Source organism: Bos grunniens, chromosome 22 (assembly GCF_055505025.1).
Source record: "Bos grunniens cultivar Pamir isolate PY7600 chromosome 22, Bosgru_T2T1.0, whole genome shotgun sequence".
Lineage (NCBI taxonomy): Eukaryota > Metazoa > Chordata > Mammalia > Artiodactyla > Bovidae > Bos > Bos grunniens.
The window spans coordinates 49,406,419-49,432,102 of record NC_141186.1 but is presented as its reverse complement, the minus strand read 5'-3'; the positions used below and the strand labels follow the sequence as shown (position 1 = coordinate 49,432,102).

Sequence of the window (25,684 nt, the reverse complement as noted above, 5' to 3'; positions counted from 1 at the left end):
CAGTGTTATTTCTGTCAATCCAAGAGCATTTCCATTCAATTTAGACCCAATTCCCAAAGTCCCCTCAACCCACCTGGGGACAACAGAAGCCCACACAGCCTGGCCTTGGCCATCTCACTCTCTCAGTACCTTCCCTGGTGGCTCTGTTGATATCAAATAAACCCAGCACCCTCCCATCTCAGTGCTTTGCTCTTGTTGCCTCATCTAGAATTTGAATGGCCTGAGTGAGAATCTAATCATGGATTGGTCACCTGAGAGCCAGATGTGGAATTTTATCCTTTGCCTCGTTCAACTGGTCAGCAGAACAAAGCCATAGGCAATCATCATCCATTCCTGAAACAACTGCATGAGGAGTAGATGAACTGGTCAAGTCCTTTTCTTGCCCTCTACTCCACTTAGGCAAAGCATGTGTATGTCAGCCTTCACTCAAGAATAACTCTGAGCTCTACCTCCTAAAGAAAGTGGGCAGTCTTACCGTGAAGAGATCCTATTATGTATGCTGGATCTACAGGAAATAGGGCAATGTTTTCCAAACTTTACCAATGGTCCCAATGACATGGAGGGTCTCATTAAAGCAGATTGTTGGGCCCAACCCATCATTTCTGATTCATTATATCATGTTCCCAAGAATGAGTGTTTGTAACAGGTTTCCAGGTGATGCTGTGACTACTGTTTTAGGAAACTCCATTATCCATATCACTGGGGTAGAGTTTAACTATGTGGTGGCTGTAGATGAAAGCAGAACTAAAGTAACAGTGGTTTAAACAAAAAGAGGTTTCAGTTTACAAACAGGGGTTCCAAGCCTGGTACAGTACCCATAGGGTAAGAAATCTTTTCCCCTTACAATCTGTTACTGTGCTATATATGGCCTCTCATCCCCAGGTCACTTCATGATCCAAAATGGCAGCTTCAAGATCAATAATTAGATCTGCAATCTAGCCAGTAAAGATGAACGAGAAGGAGAAAGGCATGCTACTTCTCTTTAAGGGCATATCCTTGATTACATATGCTGCTTTTGTGCACAGCTCAGAAGGATATAAAAGAAGATCTAAATAAATAGGAAAAATAAGTCATTGATAAAATGACTTAGAGTTGTAAAGTTGTCAATTATCTCTAAGTTAATCTGTAAATTAACCTCAGTTCCAGTAAAAATCTCATTAGAAGTTTTGGGGAAATTACCAAACTGAGGAAAAAGTATCATTTTGAAGAATAAGTAAATATCCACAGAAAAAGAGACTGGGAAAATGATCAGTCACATAAAATACATTATAAACTTGTAATAATAACATACTGTGAAGTTGAGGCACCAGCTGTTAAGAGTCTAAGGTGAGGATTAAACATTTATTCAAGGATTTGTAGAATTTCCCCTTCATGCCATTCCCCTCCTTCATGGGTATCATTGGGTGATAGCCCCTCTTCTGCCGTAGCAGGAGAGTGTTTTATTTTCTGGATAATTTAAAGCAAAGAACATCCGGACTCAAGGATTTCACGCATTGCTGAAGGCAGAGGTGAAGTGCCATACTAACGTGGAGGGATTGATTGGAAGTGTGTGGGCTGAATAGTAAGCCTCAAGCCGTCTGTGCCAACTCAGCTACCGAATGGCCTGTGGTCAACTTTCATTTCCTACTCTCTGACTCAAAGTTTGGGATTCTTCTCTGGGGAATCAGTCCATTTTTGTTGCTTGAATAGCAAACTGCCACAAGCCTCAGCTGCATGCAACAGTAAACCTAGGCTGCATTCCACTGGGATGGTTTGATTGGGGAAGCTCTGCTCCACATTTCTCATTCTTCTCCTCATACCAGCAAGCTACCTAGGCACTTTCTTGTCTTGGCAATGGCAAAAATGTGAAATGGCAAATATTAATGGACAAAACCTTTCAAAGCCAAAGTCAAACTTTCATGTCATGCTGCCTTTATTCTACTGGCCAAAGCAAGTCACATAGCCAGACCCAACACACAGGAGGACAGATTCTATTCCCTTATGCAAAGAAACTTCAAAGTTCCATAGCAAAAGATGTGAATATAAGGCCTCTAATGCAATCTACCATGGGCTCCAAAGAATAAAACAAATGATTACTGATGTTTGAAATGAAACCCAACTCTGCCTTATTAGCCCTTACTGAATGGCATCCTAAGCCCCACCATGGACACTGAGTAGCATTCTCCTGTTATACATAAATAGGCAACTTAACATAAATCATTGATATTTTCATAAGGCTACTCACATGAAAGACTAAGACAAAAACACAAACAGGAAAAAGAGCTTAAAAGAAATAGAGCCAGTACTGGGAACAGAAGAAAAAGGTTAAAAAAAAAAACTCAAGCTAACAACTATAGTTTTCTAGACTGATAAGAGATGATAAATCAGTGAAATAAGAGTGATGTGTCAGCCTTCAGAATGCGAGAAAATAATAGCAAATAAAGCGACTGACAAAGAATTAATCTCCAAAATATACAAGCAGCTCATGCAGCTCAATACCATAAAAATAAACGACCCAATCAAAAAATGGGCCAAAGAACTAAACAGACATTTCTCCAAAGAAGACATACAGATGACTAACAAACACGTGGAAAGATGCTCACCACTCATTATCAGAGAAATGAAAATCAGAACCACAATGAGGTACCATCTCACACTGGTCAGAATGGCTTCCATCAAAAAGTCTACAAACAATAAATGCTGGAGAGGGTGTGGAGTAAAGGAAACCTTATTACACTGTTGGTGGGAATGCAAACTAGTATAGCCACTATGGAGAACAGTGTGGAAATTCCTTAAAAAACTGGAAATAGAACTGCCATATGACCCAGCAATCCCACTGCTGGGCATAACACCAAGGAAACCGTAATTGAAAGAGACACATGTACCCCAGTGTTCACTGCAGCACTGTTTACAATAGCTAGGACATGGAAACAAGCTAGATGTCCATTGGCAGACGAATCGGTAAGGAAGTTGTGGTACATATACACAATGGAATATTACTCAGCTATAAAAAAGAATGCATTTGAGTCAGTTCTAATGAGGTGGATGAAACTGGAGCCTGTTACACAGAGTGAAGCAAGCCAGAGAGAGAAACACCAATACAGTATATTAATGCATATATATGGAATTTAGAAAGATGGGAACAACAATCCTATATGCAAGACAGCAAAAGAGACACAAATGTAAAGAACAGACTTTTGGACCATGTAGGAGAAAGTAAGAATGGGACGATACGAGAGAAAAGCATTGAAACATGTATATTATCGTATGTAAAACAGATGACCAGTGCAAGTTTGATCCATGAAGCAGAGCACAAAGCTGGTGCTCTGGGACAACCCTGAGGGATGGGGTGGAGAGGGAGATGGCAGGGGGTTCAGGATGGTGGGACACATGTATACCCATGGCTGATTCATGTTGATGTATGGCAAAAAACCACCACAATATTGCAAAGTAATTAGCCTCCCATTAAAATTAATTAATTTTTAAAAAAGAATGGTGTGCCATTAAAAGAATATTCATAGAACAGGAAAGAGCATCTGAAAGTTGACTCTTAAAAAAATGGAAAAAGTCTTCTCAAAAGTAACACAGGAAAGACAGAGTTGGAAGATAATGTAGAAAATATTGAAAAATTAGAGGATTGATTCAATTAAAATTAATTAATTTTAAAAAAAGAATGGTGTGCCATTAAAAGAATATTCAGAGAACAAAAAAGACTGCCTGAAAGTTGACTCTTAAAAAAATGGAAAAAGTCGTCTCAAAAGTAACACGAAAGAGTTGGAAGATAATGTAGAAAATATTGAAAAATTAGAGGATTGCTCTATGATCTGACTAATAAGATTTGTGTAAGTATTAAAAGCTAATGGCCAGTGACAAGGCCCTGGCCTGTCGGCTTCATAGAAGGTGAATTTCCATGAAGAAATTTCCACAGAAAGTATCGAAACAAGTAAAATGTTTATTAGAAGGAAAAAGTACAAATGAATTGAATCACACAGGCGGGCTCAGAAAGAGTCCTATCCTCATGGTAGTTTGAATCATTTATATGGGGTATGTCTTACAGGTTTCTTCTAGCCAGTCATCTTGCCCTTGCCTGGCTCTGAGTCTGTATTTGGTTTAACTCAGGGTCCTCCCATGTATGTGCATGCATCTCTTAGCCAAGATGGATTCTAGTGAAGAGGCCAAGGATAGGTTTACATCATCTACTATGGGGTGGTGCCTCCTCCCTTTCTGGCCCCCAAGAAGCCTTTCTGCTCATGTGTAGTCAGAAAGACCTCTTTGACCTCGAGAATGAGAAATATGTGGTCTCTCTATCTTTTGTCTAGGCAGGGCTCAGCTCCTCTCTTGCTCCTGCTATTATCTTCATCTTGGGAGTATCTGTCCACAGGGGACAAACTTCAGCTGCTCAGCCTGGAGCCCACCTATCTCCTGCCTCAAGTTCACACAGCCAGAAAGAATCTATATCAAGACTGGAACCCAGATACTTACCCTTGAGTCACACTGTGTCTCACAGACTGTCTCATACAAGTCTCTAGTCAGAGAAATGCAAAGTAAAACAGCTAGGCAACACCACTTTGCATCTTTCAGTTTAAGAAAAATTAGAGATTGACAGAAGTTAGATCAGATCTGCCGCAGTGGAGAGCAGTTTGTCAGGATTTTGTGGTGTGGAGGAGCCACCTGTTCTATTACTCAGCAAGCCACCCTGTGTGTTACCCTGGAGAATGCCTCCCACAGCTGCCGAGCGTTAGGAAGATGCTCCTTGCAGCATTGTCTGTTGTAGAGAATCCTTGGAGGTCACTTAGAAATTAATTCAGAGGATAAAAACAGATTATTCTGGGTCATGAGTACATATAGAGTCACTGTTATCAAAGTATATATATATATATATAAACATTTTCATAATAGAGTTTTTATGAAGCTGTGTGGGAAGAGAAAGGGAATCAAGAGTGTACTTCATGGTATGGCTGTCAGTAGCACTCTCTTGTCATGATAATGTAAACACTAAGTCATGATCAGACCTAAGTTGCAAATAACCTCATAGGGAAAATGAGGGGAGGAAAATGTGAGGTTGTTTGGAATGGGGCAGAAAAACTAAATCCTGTTCTTTGGTGGAAAGTTGATAGATAACGCTTTGAAATGAAGAGGCCATGTCAGCCTGTTAACTGAGATCTGGAGAGAGAGAGTGTGAACATGGCTGGGAAGTGACTGTGGAGACAGTTGGAAGACTGATGGCTTTTGAAGCAAGCCTGAATACCTAATTAACCTTAAATGACCACTGCCACTACAGGAGGAGTCTGAGATATTACCTGTCTCCTAGGTAATGATCATTTGGGAAATTCCTCCTGCCCAGTATATTTCAGACAGGATGAAAGGGCTTCTTTTGTTATAAGGAATGTAACATTGGCCTGCTAAGTGCAGCTCAACAGCTATAGAAGGACAGCAGCTGGAGAAATTGACTGAGCAGAAATTGACTGAGGTGCATCCATCCCAAACCTTCCTTGGCCCCTTCTGCTCACCATCCATACCCACACTCTTCCCCATTAGAGGAGGGACTTTCTCACCTGCTGAAGAAGGGCACCATTGCAGAGAAAATGGGAGGGTGTGGAGAGCAGCCTGAGCCTATGCACCTTCCTCTGCATTATGGGAGCTGCTCTGCTCAGTAGCTGAGGATAGGATGATCTTGTGGGTGGACCAAACCAGAGATCATTCTTGGGACAAGACACACTCTCAGGGGATGTGGTTCTACCAAAGACCCTGGTACATCCCTAGTAGGAGGGAAATGCAGGTGTTTCCACTTTATCCAACAAGTTTGAGCCTGGAGAAGGCAACATGGTCCTTGGGTCATAGTTGCCCTTGTGACATCATGGCTGTCTCCTCATCTACCATCCTTCCTGCCTCTGCCAAGACCAATGGAGCAGCGACCAGAGAGGGATATGAACACCTGAACCACTGCCCCAAAACCATGGGCAGTAAATGCTCTGTAAGACTTAGACACTCCCTTCCCCAAGGGTGGGGAGTTCCCCATGGCTGAGGGAAGCTTTGGATGACTTCAAGGACCCTGGAAAAGAACAGGGAGCTGGAGCTTTGGGAACTTTGCACAGAGACTGGTCCTCACTCATGTTTTCTCCCTACGTTCTGATTGCAGAAGCCTGAACCAGAACCAGAACCAGATAATGACGATCTAGAGAAAGAGAGGAAAAGGAAGGTAGGTGGGGCCCAGGAGCATGTGGGAACCTCAGACCATTGGCCTTCTGACCCCAGGGTCCCTGGAAGTAAAGGCTTCATCTCTAGTCTCACAGGTATCAGCTCAGTGGTGCCTTCCTGTCCTGGTATATTCCCTCCATATTCTGGGTGAGGCAGGGAGACAGTAGAGACGCAAGGAGTCAGTAACAGGCCACATGGAAAGTGAGACACAGCACAGTGAAAACTGGAGAGCTGGAGAAAGGGCATCCTGGGCCTAGAAGGATATGAGAGTGACTGAGAGATAGTGAAAGTGTTAGTTGTTCAGCCATGTTCAACTCTTTGCAAACCTATGGACTGTAGCCCTCCAGTCTCCTCTGTCTACGGGATTCTCCAGGTAAGAATACTAGAGTGGGTTGCCATTCCATTCTCCAGGGGATCTTCCCGACACAGGGATCCAAGCCAGTCTCCCGCATTTCAGGCAGATTCTTTGCCATCTGAGCCCCCAGGAAAGAGTAGTGGACGTCAAAAGAAATGAAGTGGAGGAAGCTACGAGGGGGCTGTGACAGAGGTAGCATCACAGGCTGGAATCTGATGGGCTAAGATGCAAGCTACAAACTCAGAGTTTAATCCTGATGAGGACCCTTTGGTTCCTCACATCTATGTCTGGTCTTCTGGATCAGAAAGTGTTTCCACTGATTCCATGAACCTGTGAAGACCACAGGGAAAGCATATCCTCATTTTATACAGACAAAGACATTGACTCAGAGGGTAAGCAGATGTGTTTGTGGGCATTGACAAGACAGAGGTAGAGCCAGAACCCCACCCAGCCAGCCCTGAGAACCACCAGGGAAAAGGCTTATTGTTCAGAGAGACAATCAGAGGTCCTTTGTGGCAGACACCACAGCTGTGGTTGATGGTGACAAATTCACTGGGAGTCTTCTGCTTTTCTTGGTTAGTTGCTTCTTGCAAAACAACGTCAGATAGCAAGGATGAAGGCGGCTAGGAAGATCCAGGCCTGGTGGCGTGGAACCCTGGTGCGTAGGACCCTGCTGGCAGCCGCCCTCAGGGCCTGGATGATTCAGTGCTGGTGGAGAACAGTCCTGTGGAGGAAGTTGTATATGCGACGGAAGAACTTACTGAAGATGTATGTAATGGAGGAGCAGGCGGCAGTCAAGCTCCAGTCCTGGGTTCGCATGTGGCAGTGCCATCAACATTACTGCCAAGTGTGCAACGCTGTATGCATACTACAAGCTCCAAAGAGCTGCTTCACCTTTCAGACCAGTGATGTTTCACAGGCACTATACGGAGGTGCTTTCAACCAGCCAGAGTTCCATATTGAAATCCTATCAATCTAAGAGAATACTATAGGGTGGAGAACTGGCTCCACCACCCCAATAAATGTCTGACCAGGTTTTGTGTGTTTCAGTGACTCTCTCAGGGTGGGGACCCCAAAGATTCAGGCCCTGCCCTCTTCTACTCAGGGAATACTTCAGTATAGGTATCTCTCCCTCCTACCCCCACTCCCGCCCCTCAGTGCCTGTGGCCCCTGTTTGGACCCACAGTAGCCATGTGCCACTCTATCCAAATCAGAAACTGCTGCCTGAGGGTGACCTCATATATGCAGAGCCAGGTGTCCCATTCCACATCTCCATCATCAGTCTTGTCTCCTAAACTCGCAATTGGGAGGCACTGGGCTTTGTATTTCTGAAGACTCTGGGTACCTCCTCGTATGAGAGTGAAAACATGCTACACACTCTCAGCCTGCCACTAGGACCCAGCGAGGATTACACCCATTGATTTTGTGTTTGGCAAGCCCCAGACAGAAGTCAGCCACTTGGCTGGCTCTCCTGGGAACAGAGCAGCCCAGAGAAACCACAGGAGGCTGGCCTGAGTGATGACTGGACACAATGTTTTACAAGCTTAATGCTAATTTAGATTCTGTTTTCTTTTTTAAAATTACTTTATTTGGCTGTGTTGGGTCTTAGTTGCAGCACATTATGGGGTCTTTGTTGTATCTGGATGCTATTTTCTTTGGGAAATAGCAGATACCATGATCTTAAGGAACCTCAGAACTGCCTCTACCCTCCCCCATGATTGCAAGCTTCTCAAGGGTGCTTAACACAAATAAGGCTCCCACTGATATCAAACACTTCCACTCTATGGATGACACCATTCTTAGTGACTTCAACATTGACTGGATGATACCCCCATGCTTCTTGCCTCTCACCTCCTGTGATTTTGACTTCCACCCTAACTTAGTCATTCACTCCTGTGATTGTACTAAAGACCATTGTTTCTGAGGCTATCTATGGGGAAGGACCATTTTTTTAAACGTTCAATCCATCATAGGCCAATTATTTTGTAAAACAATCAAATTTTGATGAATATAAATGGAAAAGCATATAGAATACAAAGCTTGTTTTTAATTATTAGAACATACATAAAATTACTATTTCAAATTGCTTTCAGTTCAGTTCAGTTCAGTTGTGTCTGACTCTTTGCGACCCCATGAACCGCAGCACACCAGGCCTCTCTGTCCATCACCAACTCCCAGAATCCACCCAAACCCATGTCCGTTGAGTCGGTGATGCCATCCAACCATCTCATCGTCTGTTGTCCCCTTCTCCTCCTGCCCTCAATCTTTCCAAGCATCAGGGTCTTTTCCAATGAGTCAGCTCTTCGCATCAGGTGGCCAAAGTATTGGAGTTTCAGTTTCAACATCAGTCCTACCAATGAACACCCGGGACTGATCTCCTTTAGGATGGACTGGTTGGATCTCCTTGTAGTCCAAGGGACTCTCAAGAGTCTTCTCCAACACCACAGTTCAAAAGCATCAATTCTTCGGTGCTCAGTTTTATTTATAGTCCAACTCTCACATCCATACAGGACCACTGGAAAAACCATAGCCTTGACTAGACGGACCTTTGTTGACAAAGTAATGTCTCTGCTTTTCAATATGCTGTCTAGGTTGGTCATAACTTTCCTTCCAAGGAGTAAGCGTCTTTTAATTTCATGGCTGCAGTCACCATCTGCAGTGATTTTGGAGCCCCCAAAAATAAAGTCTGACACTGTTTCCACTGTTTCCCCATCTATTTCCCATGAAGTGATGGGACCAGATGCCATGATCTTAGTTTTCTGAATGTTGAGCTTTAAGCCAACTTATTCACTCTCCTCTTTCACTTTCATCAAGAGGCTCTTTAGTTCTTCTTCACTTTCTGCCCTAAGAGTGGTATCATCTGCATATCTGAGGTTATTGATATTTCTCCCAGCAATTTTAATTCCAGCTTGTGCTTCCTCCAGCCCAGCATTTTTCATGGTGTACTCTGCATATAAGTTAAATAAGCAGGGTGACAATACACAGCCTTGACGTACTCCTTTTCCTATTTGGAACCAGTCTGTTGTTCCATGTCCAGTTCTAACTGTTGCTTCCTGACCTTCATATAGGTTTCTCAAGAGGCAGGTCAGGTGGTCTAGCATTCCCATCTCTCTCAGAATTTTCCAGTTTGTTGTGATCCACACAGTTGAAGGCTTTAGCATAGTCAGTGAAGCAGAAGTAGGTGTTCTTTTAGAATTCTCTTGGCTTTTTTGATGATCCAACAGAGGTTGGCAATTTGATCTCTGGTTCCTCTGCCTTTTCTAAATCCAGCTTGTACACCTGGAAGTTCACGGTTCATGTACTATTGAAGCTTAGCTTGGAGGATTTTGAGCATGACCTTTAGCATCTGAAATGAGTGCAGTTGTGAGGTAGTTTGAACATTCTTTGGCATTGCCCTTCTTTGGGACTGGAATGAAAACTGGACCTTTTCCAGTCCTATGGCCACTGCTGAGTTTTCCAAATTTGCTGGCATATTGAGTGCAGCACTTTCACTGCATCATCTTTGAGGATTTGAAATAGCTCATCTGGAATTCCATCACCTCCACTAGCTTTGACCCTGCACAGCATGGCTCATAGTTTTATTGAGTAGAAAAGGCTGTGATCCATGTGATCAGTTTGGTTAGTCTTCTGTGATTATGGTTTTCATTCTGTCTGCCCTCTGATGGATCATACTTGATTTACAATGTAATAGTTTCTGCTGTACAGTGAGGTGAATCATTTATACATATACATATGTCCACTCTTTTTAGATTCTTTTCACATATAGGTCATTATAGAATATTGAACAGAGTACTCTGTGCTATACAATAGGTTCATCTGTTTTATATATACTAATGTGTATACGTCAATCCTGATCTTCTAATTTATCCCTCCCCCCATTACCCTTTGGTAACCACATGTTTGTTTTCTACATCTGTGACTATTTTGGTTTTGTAATAGGTTATAATCTTGCTTCCTGACCTGAAGATTTTCCATTATTTCCTGTCTCTTCAGGTCAGGTTCTCCCTCTTTTCTTCTTAGCCTCAAACGATGATATTACCACACACTTAATGGAGGAAACAGCAGCAGACGGGAACCCATCTTGCTATTGTCTCATCCTTCTATCTCAGCATCATTTGCACCACACTTTTTGCCTTCCTTGAGTTGAAATGAACTGTCTTTGCCCTATCTGAGGCTACCCCTCCACTTTGCTCTTCTTGTACTGTTTTTTTTTATCTTTTGTTCACTGTCACCTCTTACCTTTGCAATGATGTCATCCTGTAATTTCATTTCTCTGAATCAGTTTCCACCTTGTCATCAAGTCATTCCCATCAGCCTACAAACTATCCCCCATAATTAAAAAGTCCATGCTTGACTATCTCATATTCCAGGTTTTACATCTCAAAGCAAAATATGTTGTCACTGCCTCCCCTTCTTCTGTTCCCATACTCTCCTAAACTCACTCCAATTGGGCTTCCCTTACCCCCAACTCCATAGAAACAATATGCATCAAAAGTACTCAATGAGAGAGACTGTTGGCAAAAATGATGAAAATTAGGGACTTCCCTGGTGGTCCAGTTGCTAAGAATCTGCACTTCCACTGCAGGGGGGCACAAGTTCAATCCCTGGTTAGGGAACTAAGATCCCACATACCACACGGTGCTGCCAAAAAAAAAAAAAAAGAATACCTCCCTTGACCATTCACTCAGTCTGCTTGATTCAGAGGAATCCTCTCTGAATATTCACTTTTACTTTCCTCCATTCATTCCCTTCCACATCAGTCCATCATGAAATGCTGTTGGCTCCATCTCTGCAATACAACAGTACCTGCAATATAAGAGATGGATGAAGATTCGAAAAACTAGATCTCTCACACATTGCTCATGGAAATATAAAATGGAGTAACTGCTATGGAAAACAGTTTGGTATTCTCTCAGAAAGTTAATTATGGAATTATGAATAACCCAGCACCTAGATATATACCCAAGAGAACTGAAAACATATGTTCAAACAAAAGGTTCAAAATTTTGTAGTTAAATAATAGCTAAAAACTTGGAAACAACCAGAATGGGTGAATGACTAAATAAATCATAGTACAGTCATTCAATGGTATACTACACAGCCATAGAAATGAACAAGTGCTACATACAACTTGTATGGACCTCAAAGAAAAGTACAGACCTGACATTGGTAGAACCATCTACCTTCCAACTATGGGGAAATCTAAGGGATCGCAGACCTGAGGGATTTGAACCAATATTCCCAAGTCATGGGCATTCTATGTTGTTTAAGAGAGAGAGTCAAGTCTACCCAAAGTTGCAGGCAGGGGAAGGTGAATTTCCACAGTTGTTAAGGATTCAAGTCCTATATCTGGGGTCTCTGGGCAAGGCAGGAGGTGGAGCCTGTGGTGGATTCAGCATAGAGTTTACAAAGAACAACCTACCCTTATCTTTCCCCTTTTAACTCTGATTACAGGAAAATGTTGATAAAACTGCATTGATGAGCATGAAAGTAGAAAAGAAAAAGAGAGAAAAACCTCCACCCTCCAAACCAAAAACTTCACCCTCTAAACCAAAAGTAAGTCAACAGAGCCCCTCAAAGTTGAGGGCGACCCCAACATGCAGTGAGTCTAAAGTCACCCAGGAGTGACTGTTGTCTTCTCTGTGGCCCATAGCATGGGATGAGCAGGGAATTTGTCACCCAAAGCAAAGTCTATTTGTGAGTGAAAGATAGTGTTAAGGATTATTGTTCAGGAACAACAGTCATAAGCCGAGAGTGTCCCAGTCCAACCAAGATGAGTGGTTGTCCTGTCCAGAGTTGGAATGAATAAAAATTGACTCATCCTCAGTTGTCCTTTTTCCCTAGTTCCTTCTAGGTCTGAAAAGATGGGTGACTGAGACATGGAGACATGGATTACAGGGAGAAGAAACCCTGCAAAGTGGGAACCCCAGGCTATGCAAAGTTGGGGAGTGGGGTTGTGAGGGCTGTGTTTGCGGGATACATAATCAACTATAGTGAAACCCAAGTCTGGAATTGTGTGGGAGTGTGTGTGTGTTTACATGAGTGCATATATATGTGTTAACTGAAGTTCAAGATGTGAGAACCAAAAGAAGTGAAAGTGAGGAATAAATGAGCAGGGCTCCAAACTGTGTGGGACAGGCAAACATCTAATCCTGTGATTTGACAGAGAAGCCAGCAAGTTGTGCATTGGAGCTGGTGTCAGGCATGAAAGGAGAGCAAAGGATGCCCCTTTTTCAGCCTGTGGATGAGATCTGAAGGGAAGTGATATGCTTCCCAGGTAGGTTTCAGGCCCAGCTGCAACAGAATAACCCTTTGACTCATAGACCGTGGTGTTCTTGTTCTAGACTGGCCAAACAAGCCCAAGGAACCAAGTGACAGCTAGGGCAGGTGTGCCCCCAAGCAACATGTGAGGACTGTGAGACTCCAAGTTCAGCTGTGATATGCCTGTTAATCAAGAGTGGCAGAGATGGGGAACTTGTCTGGTCTTCTGGCTCCAGCCAGTGGCCTGCCCAGTGCTCAGGAACTACTGAGGAACTGACCATTGCTAACGAAGTATCAGGGCCCCTTCCTGGCTAATGCCAGAGCTGAGGTGGGTGGGGAACATTTTCTGAGTGTCCCTTCTTTTTCCTTGCAGGCCCTCCCTAAAAAGGAAGGTGAAGAACAGAAAACTATAAAGATTCAGGCCTGGTGGCGGGGCACCCTGGTGTGCAGGACACTACTGCATGCAGCACTCAGAGCATGTATCATTCAGTACTGGTGGAGACAGAGGCTGGAAGGGCTATTGGAGAAGAAGCGATCATCTGTGCTGGAGAATTATACTTGGGAAAAATGGGCAGTGGTCAAGCTACAGTCCTGGGTTCGCATGTGGCACACCCGTCTTTGTTACTGCCGTTTGCTCCAAGCTGCCCGAATCATCCAAGTCTGCTGGTGCTGGCATAATTGCCAGGCCCATGGCTTTTTCCAGGGCCGTTATGACCTCAAAGCAAGCCAGCTAAGACTTGAGCTTGACATCTTTCTGGGGTCACACATCTGTCGGATTACGGACTGCATCCCCTTCCCAAAAAAGAACTGATCGGGTCGGCTCCAACACTCTGTCACAAGGTTTCTGTCAGACAAGCTTCAGTTCAGTTCAGTTCAGTTGCTCAGTCTTTGTGACCCCATGGACTGCAGCACGCCAGGCCTCCTTGTCTATCACCAACTCCTGGAGTTTACTCAAATTCATGTCCATTGAGTCAGTGATGCCATCCAACCATCTCATCCTCTGTCGTCCCCTTCTCCTCCTGCCTTCAATCTTTCCCAGCATCAGGGTCTTTTCCAATGAGTCAGCTCTTTGCATCAGGTGGCCAAAGTATTGCAGTTTCAGCTTCAGCATCAATCCTTCCAATGAATATTCAGGACTGATTTCCTTTAGGATGGATTGGTTGGATCTCCTTGTAGTCCAAGGGACTCTAAAGAGTCTTTTCCAACACCACAGTTCAAAAGCATCAATTCTTTGGCACTCAGCTTTCTTTATAGTCCAACTCACATCCATACATGACTACTGGAAAAACCATAGCTTTGACTAGATGGACCTTTGTTGGTAAAGTAATGTCTCTGCTTTTTAATATGCTGTCTCAGTCCAGTTCAGTTCAGTCACTCAGTCGTGTCCAACTTTCTGCAACTCCATGAATCGCAGGACAGCAGGCCTCCCTGTCCATCACCAACTCCTGGAGTTCACTCAGACTCATGTCCATCGAGTCAGTGATGCCATCCAGCCATCTCATCCTCTGATGTCCCCTTCTCCTCCTGCCCCCAATCCCTCCCAGCATCAGAGTCTTTTCCAATGAGTCAACTCTTTGCATGAGGTGGCCAAAGTACTGGAGTTTCAGCTTCAGCATCATTCCCTCCAAAGAAATCCCAGGGCTGATCTCCTTCAGAATGGACTGGCTGGATCTCCTTGCAGTCCAAGGGGCTCTCAACAGTCTTCTCCAACACCACAGTTCAAAAGCATCAATTCTTCAGCGCTCAGCTTTCTTCACAGTCCAACTCTCACATCCATACATGACCACTGGAAAAACCATAGCCTTGACTAGATGGACCTTTGTTGGCAAAGTAATGTCTCTGCTTTTCAATATGCTGTCTAGGTTGGTCATAACTTTCCTTCCAAGGAGTAAGCGTCTTTTAATTTCATGGCTATAATCACCATCTGCAGTAATTTTGGAGCCCAAAAAAATAAAGTCTGACACTGTTTCCACTGTTTCCCCATCTATTTCCCATGAAGTGATGGGACCAGATGCCATGATCTTAGTTTTCTGAATGTTGAGCTTTAAGCCAACTTATTCACTCTCCACTTTCACTTTCATCAAGAGGCTTTTTAGTTCTCTTCACTTTCTGCCATAAGGGTGGTGTCATCTGCATATCTGAGGTTATTGATATTTCTCCCGGCAATCTTGATTCCAGCTTTTGCTTCTTCCAGTCCAGCGTTTCTCATGATGTGCTCTGCGTATAAGTTAAATAAGCAGGGTGACAATATACAGCCTTGACGTACTCCTTTTCCTATTTGGAACCAGTCTGTTGTTCCATGTCCAGTTCTAACTGTTGCTTGCTGACCTTCATATAGGTTTCTCAAGAGGCAGGTCAGGTGGTCTGGTATTCCCATCTCTTGAAGAATTTTCCACAGTTTATTGTGATCCACACAGTCAAAGGCTTTGGCATAGTCAATAAAGCAGAAATAGATGTTTTTCTAGAACTCTCTTGCTTTTTCCATGATCCAGCAATGTTGGCAATTTGATCTCTGGTTCCTCTGCCTTTTCTAAAACCAGCTTGAACATCAGGAAGTTCACGGTTCACATATTGCTGAAGCCTGGCTTGGAGAATTTTGAGCATTACTTTACTAGCGTGTGAGATGAGTGCTGTCTAGGTTAGTCATAACTTTCCTTCCAAGGAGCAAGCATCTTTTAATTTCGTGGCTGCAGTCACCATATGCAGTGATTTTGGAGCCCAAAAAAGTAAAGTCTGTCTCTGTTTCCACTGTTTCCCCATCTTTGCCATGAAGTGATGGGACCAGATGCCATGATCTTAGTGTTCTAGATGTTGAGTTTGAAGCCAACTTTTTCACTCTCCTCTTTCACTTTCATCAAGAGGCTCTTCAGTTCTTCTTCACTTTCTGCCATAAGGGCAGTGTCATCTGCAGATCTGAGGTTATTGATATTTCTCCCAGCAATCTTGATTCCAGCTTTTGGAATTGGCCTAGGAATGCTCTTGGGTTAGAAGAATTAACAGTTAAAATGGTCATGCTACCCAAAGCAATCTGCAGATTTAACACAATCCCTATCAATTTTTTCATGACATTTATCACAAAACTGAAACAAAAAATCCTAAAATTTATATGGAACCCAGAAAGACCCAGAACTGGCAAAGCAATCCTGAGGAAAAAGAACAAAGCAGGAGGCATGACGCTTCCAGACTTCAGACAATACTACAAAGCTACAGTAATCAAAGCAACATGGCACAAAAACAGACCTATAGATCAATGGGACAGAATAGAGAACCCAGAAATAAACCCATACACCAATGGTCAGTTAATCTTCAACAGGGGCTTCCCCGATAGTCCAGTGGTTAAGAATCCACCCTGAAATTCAGGGGACAGTGGTTTGAGCCCTGGTCTCCACATGTTGTGGAGCAACTAAGCCTGTGCACCACAACTACCAAGTCTGTGCTCTACAGCCCAGGAGCCGCAATACTGCAGCCTGTGTGCCTAGACCCGAGCTCCACAATAAGAGAGACCACCACAATGAGAAGTCTGCACACCACAGCCAGAGAGTAGACCTCGCTTGCTACAACTAGAGAAGGCCCTTGCACAACAAAGACCCAGTACAGCTAAAAATGAAATAAAATAAATCTTTTTAAAAATCTTCAACAAAGGAGACAAGAATATATAATGGGGAAAAGACATCTATTCAGCAAGTGGTGTTGGGAAAGTTGGACAACCCCATGTAAATCAATGGTTATGAGAGGGTAACAGGTAGGAAAGCAAGAAGTCCCCAAGCGGCAGGAGGAAATTAACTGCAAGTGGCAGACATTTTTTCCTTCTTTACAAAAAATTGGGAGAGACACCTGGTTCTGCCTTGAGTTAACCAATGTGTTTTTCTCATGGAAATGTTTTTCTTAAGCTATGTTAATGAAACTATGTATTTGCTTAGGAATCTGCCTGCTGAACGCTGAAGAATTGATGCTTTTGAACTGTGGTATTGGAGAAGAATCTTGAGAGTCCCTTGGACTGCAAAGGGATCCAACCAGTCAGTCCCAAAGGAAGTCATTCCTGAATATTCCTTGGAAGGACTGATGCTGAAACTCCAATACTTTGGCCACCTGATGCGAAGAGCTGACTCATTGGAAAAGACCCTGATGCTGGGAAAGATTGAAGTCAGGAGGAGAAGGGGATGACAGAGGATGAGATGTTTGGATGGCATCACTGACTCAATAGACATGAGTTTGAGTAAACTCCAGGAGTTGGTGATGGACAGGGAAACCTGGCGTGCTGCAGTCCATGGGGTTGCAAAGAGTTGGACACGACTGAGTAACTGAACTGAACTGAACTGAATTCCAAAAGTCCCCCCACCTGCCTTGGGCTACATAAGCCTGCACAGCATGGCCTTTCCCACCTCACTCTCTCAGTGCCCTTCCTGGTGGCTCTGCTAATATCAATGTGTTTCTCTTGTTGCCTCATCTAGAATTTGAATGATCTGAGAGTGAATCTAATCATGGATTGGTCACCTGAGAGCCAGAAGTGGAGTGTTATGATTTGCCTAGTTCAACTAGTCAGCAGAAGGAAGCCATGGGCAATCATCAGCCATTCATGAAACAGCTGCATGAGGAATAGATGAAGTGGTCAGGTCCTTCTCTTGCCCTCTACTCTACTTAGGCAAAACATGTGTCTGTCAGCCTTCACTCAAGAATAACCTCTGAGCTCTACCTTCTAAAGAAAGTGGGTAGTCTTACCATGAAGATATCCTATCATGGGTCTACAGGGAAATTGTCAGGGCAGTATTTTTCAAATTTCATCAATGGTCCCAATGATGTGGAAGGTTTAATTAAAGCAGACTGTGAACCCCATCCATCATTTCTGGCTCAGTATATCATGTTCCCAAGAATGAGTATTTCTAATAAATTTCCAAGTGATGGTGTGGCAACTTATCTAGGGAACACCACTACAGTAGAAAAATCTATAATTCTTACCCTTCTGAATGGGAAAGGTCAGTTTCTGCCTCCTATAAGTCTTCTCCTATGTGTCTCCTTTACTGCTCATAAAAAATACTTTATATTTGACACTTTTGGAGCATCTTATTTCTGGCCTTTCCCATCTTAAGAAAAAGGGTTTAAACTAAAAATTCCATGTTTTAATCTTGCATTGATCTTTTTGATGACCAGCCTCATCATTAGTCCATCCAGGAGCTCTCCCAGAGTCACCACATTAGAACAAAGGATACTTCTAACACTCAGGAAACCATAAGAATTTCAGGAACTCTGTATCAAAATCCAGTTCAAAGACAAAATATTAGAACAAAAGATACTCCTCATGCTCTTATCACTTAAGAAATTACAAGAGTGCTTCCTAGGACTCTCTAGGCTTCTACCATTTCTCTGTGGTTCTTCTTGTTTCTCCACTCATGCTATTCCTGCCTCTTCCCCTCGCCTCCTGGATTTAACAAGCTCTCCTGAGGCCTAGGCCTCCAAGTGTTGGGGGAAAACTGTATCAGCCACATTGGCAAGATCAAAGCCATGTTCATTTCCAGGGCAAAGATCATGAAGCCCAATGGTGAGAAGCTGGACAAGTTCTGGTCTGAAATCTTCTACACCCTCCTAGAGTTGTAGATGAACTCAGACCTGAAAACTCAGCTGCGGGAGCTGAACATCACAGCTGCCAAGGCCACTGAAGTTAGTGTTGGTCAAAAAGCTCTTTTAATCTTTGTTTTTATTCCTCAAATGAAATATTTCCAAAAATTCCAGGTCTGACTACTGCGTGACTTGGAGAAGTTCAGCAGGAAACACGTTGTCTGTTGCTCAGAGAAGAATTCTGCCTAAGCCAACTCAAAAAACCATACAAAAAAATAAGCAAAAGCATCCCAGGAGCTGCAGTCTGACAACCGTGCATGATGTAATCCTGGAAGATTTGGTTTCCCCAAGTGAGATTACAGGCAAGAGAATCTGTAAGAAACTGAATGGCAGCTGGCTCATAAAGGTTCATTTGGATAAAACACAGCAGAACAATGTGGAACACAAAGTTGAAACATTTTCTGGTGTCTGTAAGAAGCTCATGGGTGAACTCCCCAATGGTTCAGTGGTTAGGAATCCGCCTGCCAGTGCATGGGACATGGGTTCGATCCCTGGTCTGGGAAGATTCCACATGCCATGGGGCAACTAAGCCCACACGCCACAACTACTGAGCCTGTGCTCCAAAGCCCATGAACCATAACTACTGAAGCTCACACACTATAGAGCCTGCAAACCACAAATACTGAGTCCACACGTTATAACTACTGAAGCCTGCCCACTCTAGAGTCAGCGTGCCATCTCTATTTATTATAATTAATAAATATTACTTTTGAGCAGCTGACTTTTAAAATATGTGTTTATTTATTTTTGGCTGCACTAGGTCTTCATCACTGCTTGCAGGCTTTCTCTACTTGTGGCGAGCAAGGGCTACTCTTTAGTTGTGGCGCATGGGCTTCTTATTGCCATGGCTTCTCTTGTGTGGAGCACACACTCTAGGGCACGAGCATGGGCTCTAGGGCACTCAGGCTCAGCAGTTGTAGCTTTTAGGCTCTAGAGGGTAGACTCAGTGGTTGTGGCGCATGGGCTTTTTTGCCCTGTGGCATGTGGGATCTTCCTGGACCAGGGATTGAATCCATGTCCCCTGCATTGGCAGGTGAATTCTTAATCCCAGCAAAGCACTCCTGAGAAAGAAAAGTGAAGCTGGAGGAATCAGGCTTCCTGACTTTGGACATACTACAAAGCTACAGTAATCAAAAAAACACGGTACTGGCACAAAAACAGAAATATAGATCAATGGAACAAGATAAAAAGTCTGGAGATAAACTGTCACTCCTGTGGTCACATGATCTATGACAAAGTAGGCAAGAATATACAATGAAGAAAAAGAGTCCCTTCAATAAATGGTGCTGGGAAAACTGGACAACTGCATGTAAAAGAATGAAACTACAACACTCCCTAACACCATACACAAAGATAAACTCAAAACAGATTAAAGACCTAAATGTAAGGCTGGACACTATAAAATTCTTAGAGGAAAACATAGAATGCTCCTTGACATGATTTGCGGCAAGATTTTTTTTTTATTCATTTCCTATAGTGATTAAAATAAAAACAAAAATAAATGAGGTCTAATTAAACTTAAAGTCTTTTGTACAGCAAAGGAAACCATAAACAAAACAAAAAGATAAATTTAAGAATGTAAGAAAATATTTGGAAGCAAAGCAGCCAACAATGGATTACTTTCCAAAATATATAAACAGCTCATGAAGCTTAATATCAAAAAACAACCCTATCAAAAACTGAGCAGAAAATTTACAAAAGACATCTCTCCAAAGAAAACATACAGATGGCCAAAAAGCACATGAAAAAATGCTCAGAATCACTAATAAAGAAATGCAAATCAAAACTACAGTGAGGTATCACTTTATACCTTCAGAATGACCTTCATCAAAAAATCTACAAACAATAAATGCTGGCAAGGGTGTGAAGAAAAGGGAACCCTCTTGCACTGTTGTTGGGAATGTAATTTGATACAGCCACTGTGGAGAACAGTATGGAGGCTCCTTAAAAAACTGAAAATAGAACTACCATATGACCCAGCAATCCCACTCCTAGGCATATACTCAAAGAAAACTTTAATTCAAAAAGATACACACACCCCAATGTTCCCTGAAGCACTGTTTACAGTAGCCTGGAGATGGAGCAACCTAAGTGTCCATCAACAGAGGAATGGGTAAATAAGGTATCATACATTTATACAATGGACTATTACTCAGCCGTAAAAAGAACAAAATAATACCATTTGCAACAATATGGATAGACCTGGAGATTGTCATATTAAGTGAAGTAAGTCAGACACAGAAAGACAAATATCATATGATAGCGCTTACATGTGAAATCTTTTTTTTAAAAAGGTACAAATTAACTTTTTACAAAATAGAAGTAGAGTCATGGATGTAGAAAACAAACTTATGGTTATGAGGCCATGAGGGGGAGGATAAAGTGAGAGTTTGGCACTGACATATATACTCTGTGTGTGTGTGCTCAGTCCCTTCAGTCGTATCTGACTCTCTGCGACCCCATGGACTGTAGCCCACCAGGCTCCTCTGTCCATGGGATTTTGCAGGCAAGAATACTAGAGTGGGTTGCTGTGCCCTCCTCCAGGGGATCTTCCCAACCCAGGGGTCGAACCCGCCTCTCTTAAGTCTCCTGCATTGGCAGGCAGATTCTTTACCACTGAGTCAGTCATCAGGGAAGCTCCAATTTGAAAGGTATCACCTTCAAAATCTACCTTGCACCACGCATTTTTGTTTTCTGTTTAATTAATTTTATATTGTTGTTTTTATTCTACTGCTTTCTAGATCCATCTGGTCTCTCTTTCTAGTTTCCTATGGTGCACTGAGGTACTAAAACCTGAATCCAGGGAAGACAGGAAGTGCTAAGTCTGAGGAGACACAAGAGAGCTGAATGGAGCTATACTGCCATGGTCCCTCTTGCCGTCCTGTGTGACTAGTTTTAAGAGAGGATGTGGACGGGCCTCACTGGAGGAATGGTACACAAATGCCCTATCTTTCCACTCTGAGCTCTGATACATCTCTTTTTTTTTTTTTTTTTCTGATACGTTTCTGACAGAAGCGAAGTGGACAGGTAATACAGATTCCCATGGATCTTGTTTCTGAGGAAGACTCAACCTATGTGCAGATATCCTAATCCTCATGTCATAAAGCCATTGTTAACTCAGGGCTTTCCCCCTCATATGACTTGTGCCAGACCTTGGGAAGCAGATAAATGAAGGAACCATCAAGAGACAAGCCATGGGGGTTCGGTTTTGTGTAAGAAACATGTTCAGATACTTTAAACAGGCTTGAGGGTCGGTAGGACTCAGTCAAGACTTTATGAGTTTGGGAAAAAGAGGGGATGTGAGGCAGTAGGTAGCTTTTGTGCAGAGCCATAGAGAGAAACAGTAGTTTTCAGTCTCCCATTCATTTCCCATTTATTTCTGATAACAGAAAGATGGCCATGTAATTCAAATTATCATTGAGGACAAAGAAGAAGTAACTATGAAGAAGATGAAAGAGCAGCAGAAGAAAAGAGAGGTAGGTAAAATCTCTGTGTAATGTACAGATATCCAGGACATTTATGTCAGTGTCATGAGGATGTGGAATTGTGCCTCTTAGGCCACAGTTATCTTTGAGTTTAAGATAGTCAAGAGTCAACTCAACATTGGCTCATTTTCCCTCCACTCTGTTCTCAGCATGAACTCTGAGTCTGGGTTTGACTGTGACATGACGAGTGAATGGAGAAAAGGAAAGCCATCAAGAAACACACAAGCCAGGAGATGAGAATGTGAAGACCCTGAATTAGAAAGAATGTTCTCAATATGTAGAAGCTTGGAGTAGAATATATGATAAGGGTGTTAAAAACCAACAACTGTATTGAAATACACTGTTGTGGCAGAAAGCAATCAATCAATAGGACTAGAATTAGCAGAGAATACCAGGCAAAAGCACTATGAAACCAAACCTCCAAAACCCAATAAGCACTGATGGGGTAGAATATGACTAACAAAGTCCCTCATACCCCTAATGCTTACTTCCAGTTACTAATGTTTTTCCCTTGATCCATGTACCTGAGAGGTAGTCAAGAGGAGGATGCTGTGACTCTGAGGCAAGGTGATGTGTCCTTATCGGCAGAGAAGAACAGCACCTAGGGCCTCTTGATCAGTGTCCTGCTATCTGCCCTGAACACTCCAAAGTAGGGATATTAAGAGAACCAGGCCCTTTCCAGAAATATCCTACAAGTTGGTGGCAGGCAGTTCTCTGAGTGGGCTCTCTTGTCTCTGCCTAGAAAACTAAAAACGGAAGAAGAGTAATAGCAGCCAAGAAGATCCAGGCCTGGTGGCGTGGCACCCTGGTACGCCGGACATTGTTGCATGCAGCCCTGAGCACTTGGATCATTCAGAGCTGGTGGAGACTGACAAAGGACAGGCTGCTGCAGAAGAAGCGGAGGGCAGCCCTGAGTGATTATGCACTCAGAGAGAGGGCAGTGGTCAAGCTCCAGTCTTTGGTCCGTATGTGGCGCATCCACTGGCGATACTGCCAAGTACTCAATGCCATCTATGTCATCCAGTGCCACTGGCAATGCCACAACTGCCAGACCTGTGCCCTCCTCCGGGGCCACTGTGTAGTCACAGCCACTCACCTACAGTTTCACATTGAGATCATTAACCCCTAAGGGATGGCAAGAAGGGGCACTGTGTCTCCTGTCCCATAGTAAAGGTCTAACCTGACATAAAGTATGTCTCATGGTTTCCCCTCTGCTAATGGAAATTTTAGAACTTAAGCCATGCTGCCTCCTCTTCTCCCTGGGAAAGAACTTCAGTGAGGTTCTCCCTTTGTGCCCACGAACCCTGTTCTGGACTGACAGTTCTGTATGCCATGTACTTAGTTGTCAAAACAGAAACTGAGGTCCTAGTCTACCTATATGTATAACAGAGTCAGAAGTCCCAGCTCCCATTCCCAACCCCATTCCTTTCTTCTCCACTGGGAATCTGAGAGTCAGGTAAGCTGCATCTTCCTGAAGACTCTGGGTACCTTTGCACGTGAGAATGGATACTGAGGCTTTTCTCTGTCCTCCTGGGGTTGGGGGGTGGTCTCAGATGCCTTAGACAAGGTGTCTTTGGCAATCACCTAGTGGAAAGGCCAACCTGTGGCTGACTCTTCTGGGAGGAGTGTAGTGCAGCCCCAGGTGAAGGGCAGGAGACCAGCCTTAGTGTTGATGAGACTGGGCATGCTGATGAGCAGGTGATGACCCTGGGGACTGGCAGAAAACAGGAGTTCATGACATTTCAACTCCATCTTCCCAATTCCCTTACCAGAACTCCTCTCCCTGAGGGCTGTACAGCAAACAGGGCTCCCACTGATTTTACCTCCATCCCTACTCTTGGCTCCATTCTCACTCCTATGGTCATACTAATCCAGTGCTGCTCAATAGAAATTTCTGTGATGATGGAAATGTTCTGTATCAGTGCTGTTCAGTGTGGTAGCCACGAGCCACACGTGGTTATGAAGGACTTGAAATGTGCCTGGTGCAATTAAAGAATTGAGTTTTAAATTTTATTTAAATTAATTTAAGCTTAAATAACCACATAGGGCTAGTGGCTATTCCGTTGAATAGTGTGGCTCTAGACCTTACCATCGGAGAAGGCAATGGCACCCCACTCCAGTACTCCTGCCTGGAAAATCCCATGGATGGAGGAGCCTGGTAGGCTGCAGTCCAATGAGTCTGGGGTCGCTACGAGTCGGATACGACTGAGCGACTTCACTTTCATTTTTCACTTTCATACATTGGAGAAGGAAATGGCAACCCACTCCAGTGTTCTTGCCTGGAGAATCCCAGGGACGGGGGAGCCTGGTGGGCTGCCTTCTACGGGGTCACACAGAGTCGGACACGACTGAAGTGACTTAGCAGCAGCAGCAGACCTTACCATTACCAATAACTGTACTGTTGCCCAAATTGCTTTTTCATTCCATTCTTTTTTATTTTATTCTCTTCTTCCAGTTCACCTTTCAAATATCTCTAATAGAATGTTTCTTCAGGTGTGAAAATATCTTCCAATCTATTTACTCTACCATTTTTTTATAGCCATCATCCCTGACAAGCCCTTGTATCTATCTTTATCCAGTTCAGATTCTATATTTAATTATTGTGATCTCTCCCCTGAACAACATGACTTCCTTTGACCCCTATCTCTGCAAAGGTGTGTGGAATGAACTTAATCATCTACCTGCTTTGTGCCTGCAGAAGAGTAGCATGACACTCAGCTCGCATTCAACCATGACGCATGGTCCCAGTTCACATTCATGACTGCAGACCTCCACTGGACAGATTTCCCTATAAATTTCTCTGGTGTGTTTGCATTTTGTTTTTTCTGAATTGAATAATTCATAGTACCTCCTCTCCAAATGCCCAATTCTACTTCTCCGCTTGAACTCCAAAATGATGATATATGTTACAACATACTTAACTGACGAAATGGAAACAGACTGGACCCCCATCTTCCTACCACCTTGTTCTCCATCCCAGCTCCATCTGGACCACACTTGCTGCCTTCCCTCCAGTTGAAATAAATGAAGAGTCTTTGATCCCATCAAAGGCTAACCCCTCCACTATCCTGCTGCCATCTCGAGGTGTTCGATCCTGCATTCATAACCGTATTGTCCAAAGTATCAATGTCTACCTCTTCCATCTTTTAAAAATGCCATCTTAATTTCTGTCCAGTTCTCTGTTTCTCCTAATAGCAAAACATGCCATCACTGTTTCCATTTCTGTTCCCACTATTTTCTCTTCAACCCATTCCAATCAGGCTTATGCCCCGCTCACTTCACTGAGACTGCACTGATCAACATCACCAACATTCCAGCTGACCAAATCCAATGGTCATTTCTCAGTCCTTATGCATTCTCTCTACATCAGGCTACAGAGTTAGCTACTCCATTCTTGTTAAAATAATTTTTAAAGGCAAACAATAAAAATCATACCACTCAATCCATAAGTACTTTAATATGTGTTCTTAATAGAAGACCTTTGTAAAAAATATAACATCAGTATTATCATATCTTTCAACAGTCACAATGATTCCTTGATATAGAATATATATGTACCCAATAACTGAGCTTCTAGATACATAAAGCAGGATTCTTCTGTACTCCTTTGTACTCGCCCACTACTCTCCACCAGACTCTAGTAACCACTGATCTGTACTCTGTACCTATTGTTTTCCCTTTTCCAGGACATCGTAAAAGGAATATTTTGTAGCTTTTTGAGTCTGGCTTCCTTTCATTTAGCATAATGTGTCTGAAACTTCTCTCTGGTATTGTGTGTACTCATTTGTTTTAA

General features: G+C 43.2%; 1 protein-coding gene and 2 pseudogenes across 3 annotated transcripts; all 3 read left to right on the top strand.

Moving 5' to 3' along the window:
* Window positions 1–5,558: 5,558 nt before the first annotated feature.
* Window positions 5,559–7,567, top strand: IQCF3 (IQ motif containing F3). The gene is made up of 3 exons (XM_086365470.1): window positions 5,559–5,953; window positions 6,119–6,178; window positions 7,113–7,567. Exons 1-3 carry the CDS (start codon window positions 5,648–5,650, stop codon window positions 7,509–7,511), a joined length of 765 nt encoding a protein of 254 aa, XP_086221596.1. The 5' UTR covers window positions 5,559–5,647; the 3' UTR covers window positions 7,512–7,567.
* Window positions 7,568–7,723: 156 nt separating this feature from the next.
* LOC147348444 (IQ domain-containing protein F5 pseudogene) lies at window positions 7,724–13,619 on the top strand (annotated as a pseudogene). Its single transcript, XR_015150807.1, has 3 exons — window positions 7,724–7,762; window positions 11,987–12,088; window positions 13,167–13,619. The product of XR_015150807.1 is annotated as an IQ domain-containing protein F5 pseudogene (transcript).
* Window positions 13,620–18,153: 4,534 nt separating this feature from the next.
* On the top strand, window positions 18,154–23,081 carry LOC147348443 (small ribosomal subunit protein eS7 pseudogene; annotated as a pseudogene). Its single transcript, XR_015150806.1, has 3 exons — window positions 18,154–18,854; window positions 21,796–21,882; window positions 22,634–23,081. The product of XR_015150806.1 is annotated as a small ribosomal subunit protein eS7 pseudogene (transcript).
* The last annotated feature ends 2,603 nt before the right edge of the window (window positions 23,082–25,684 follow it).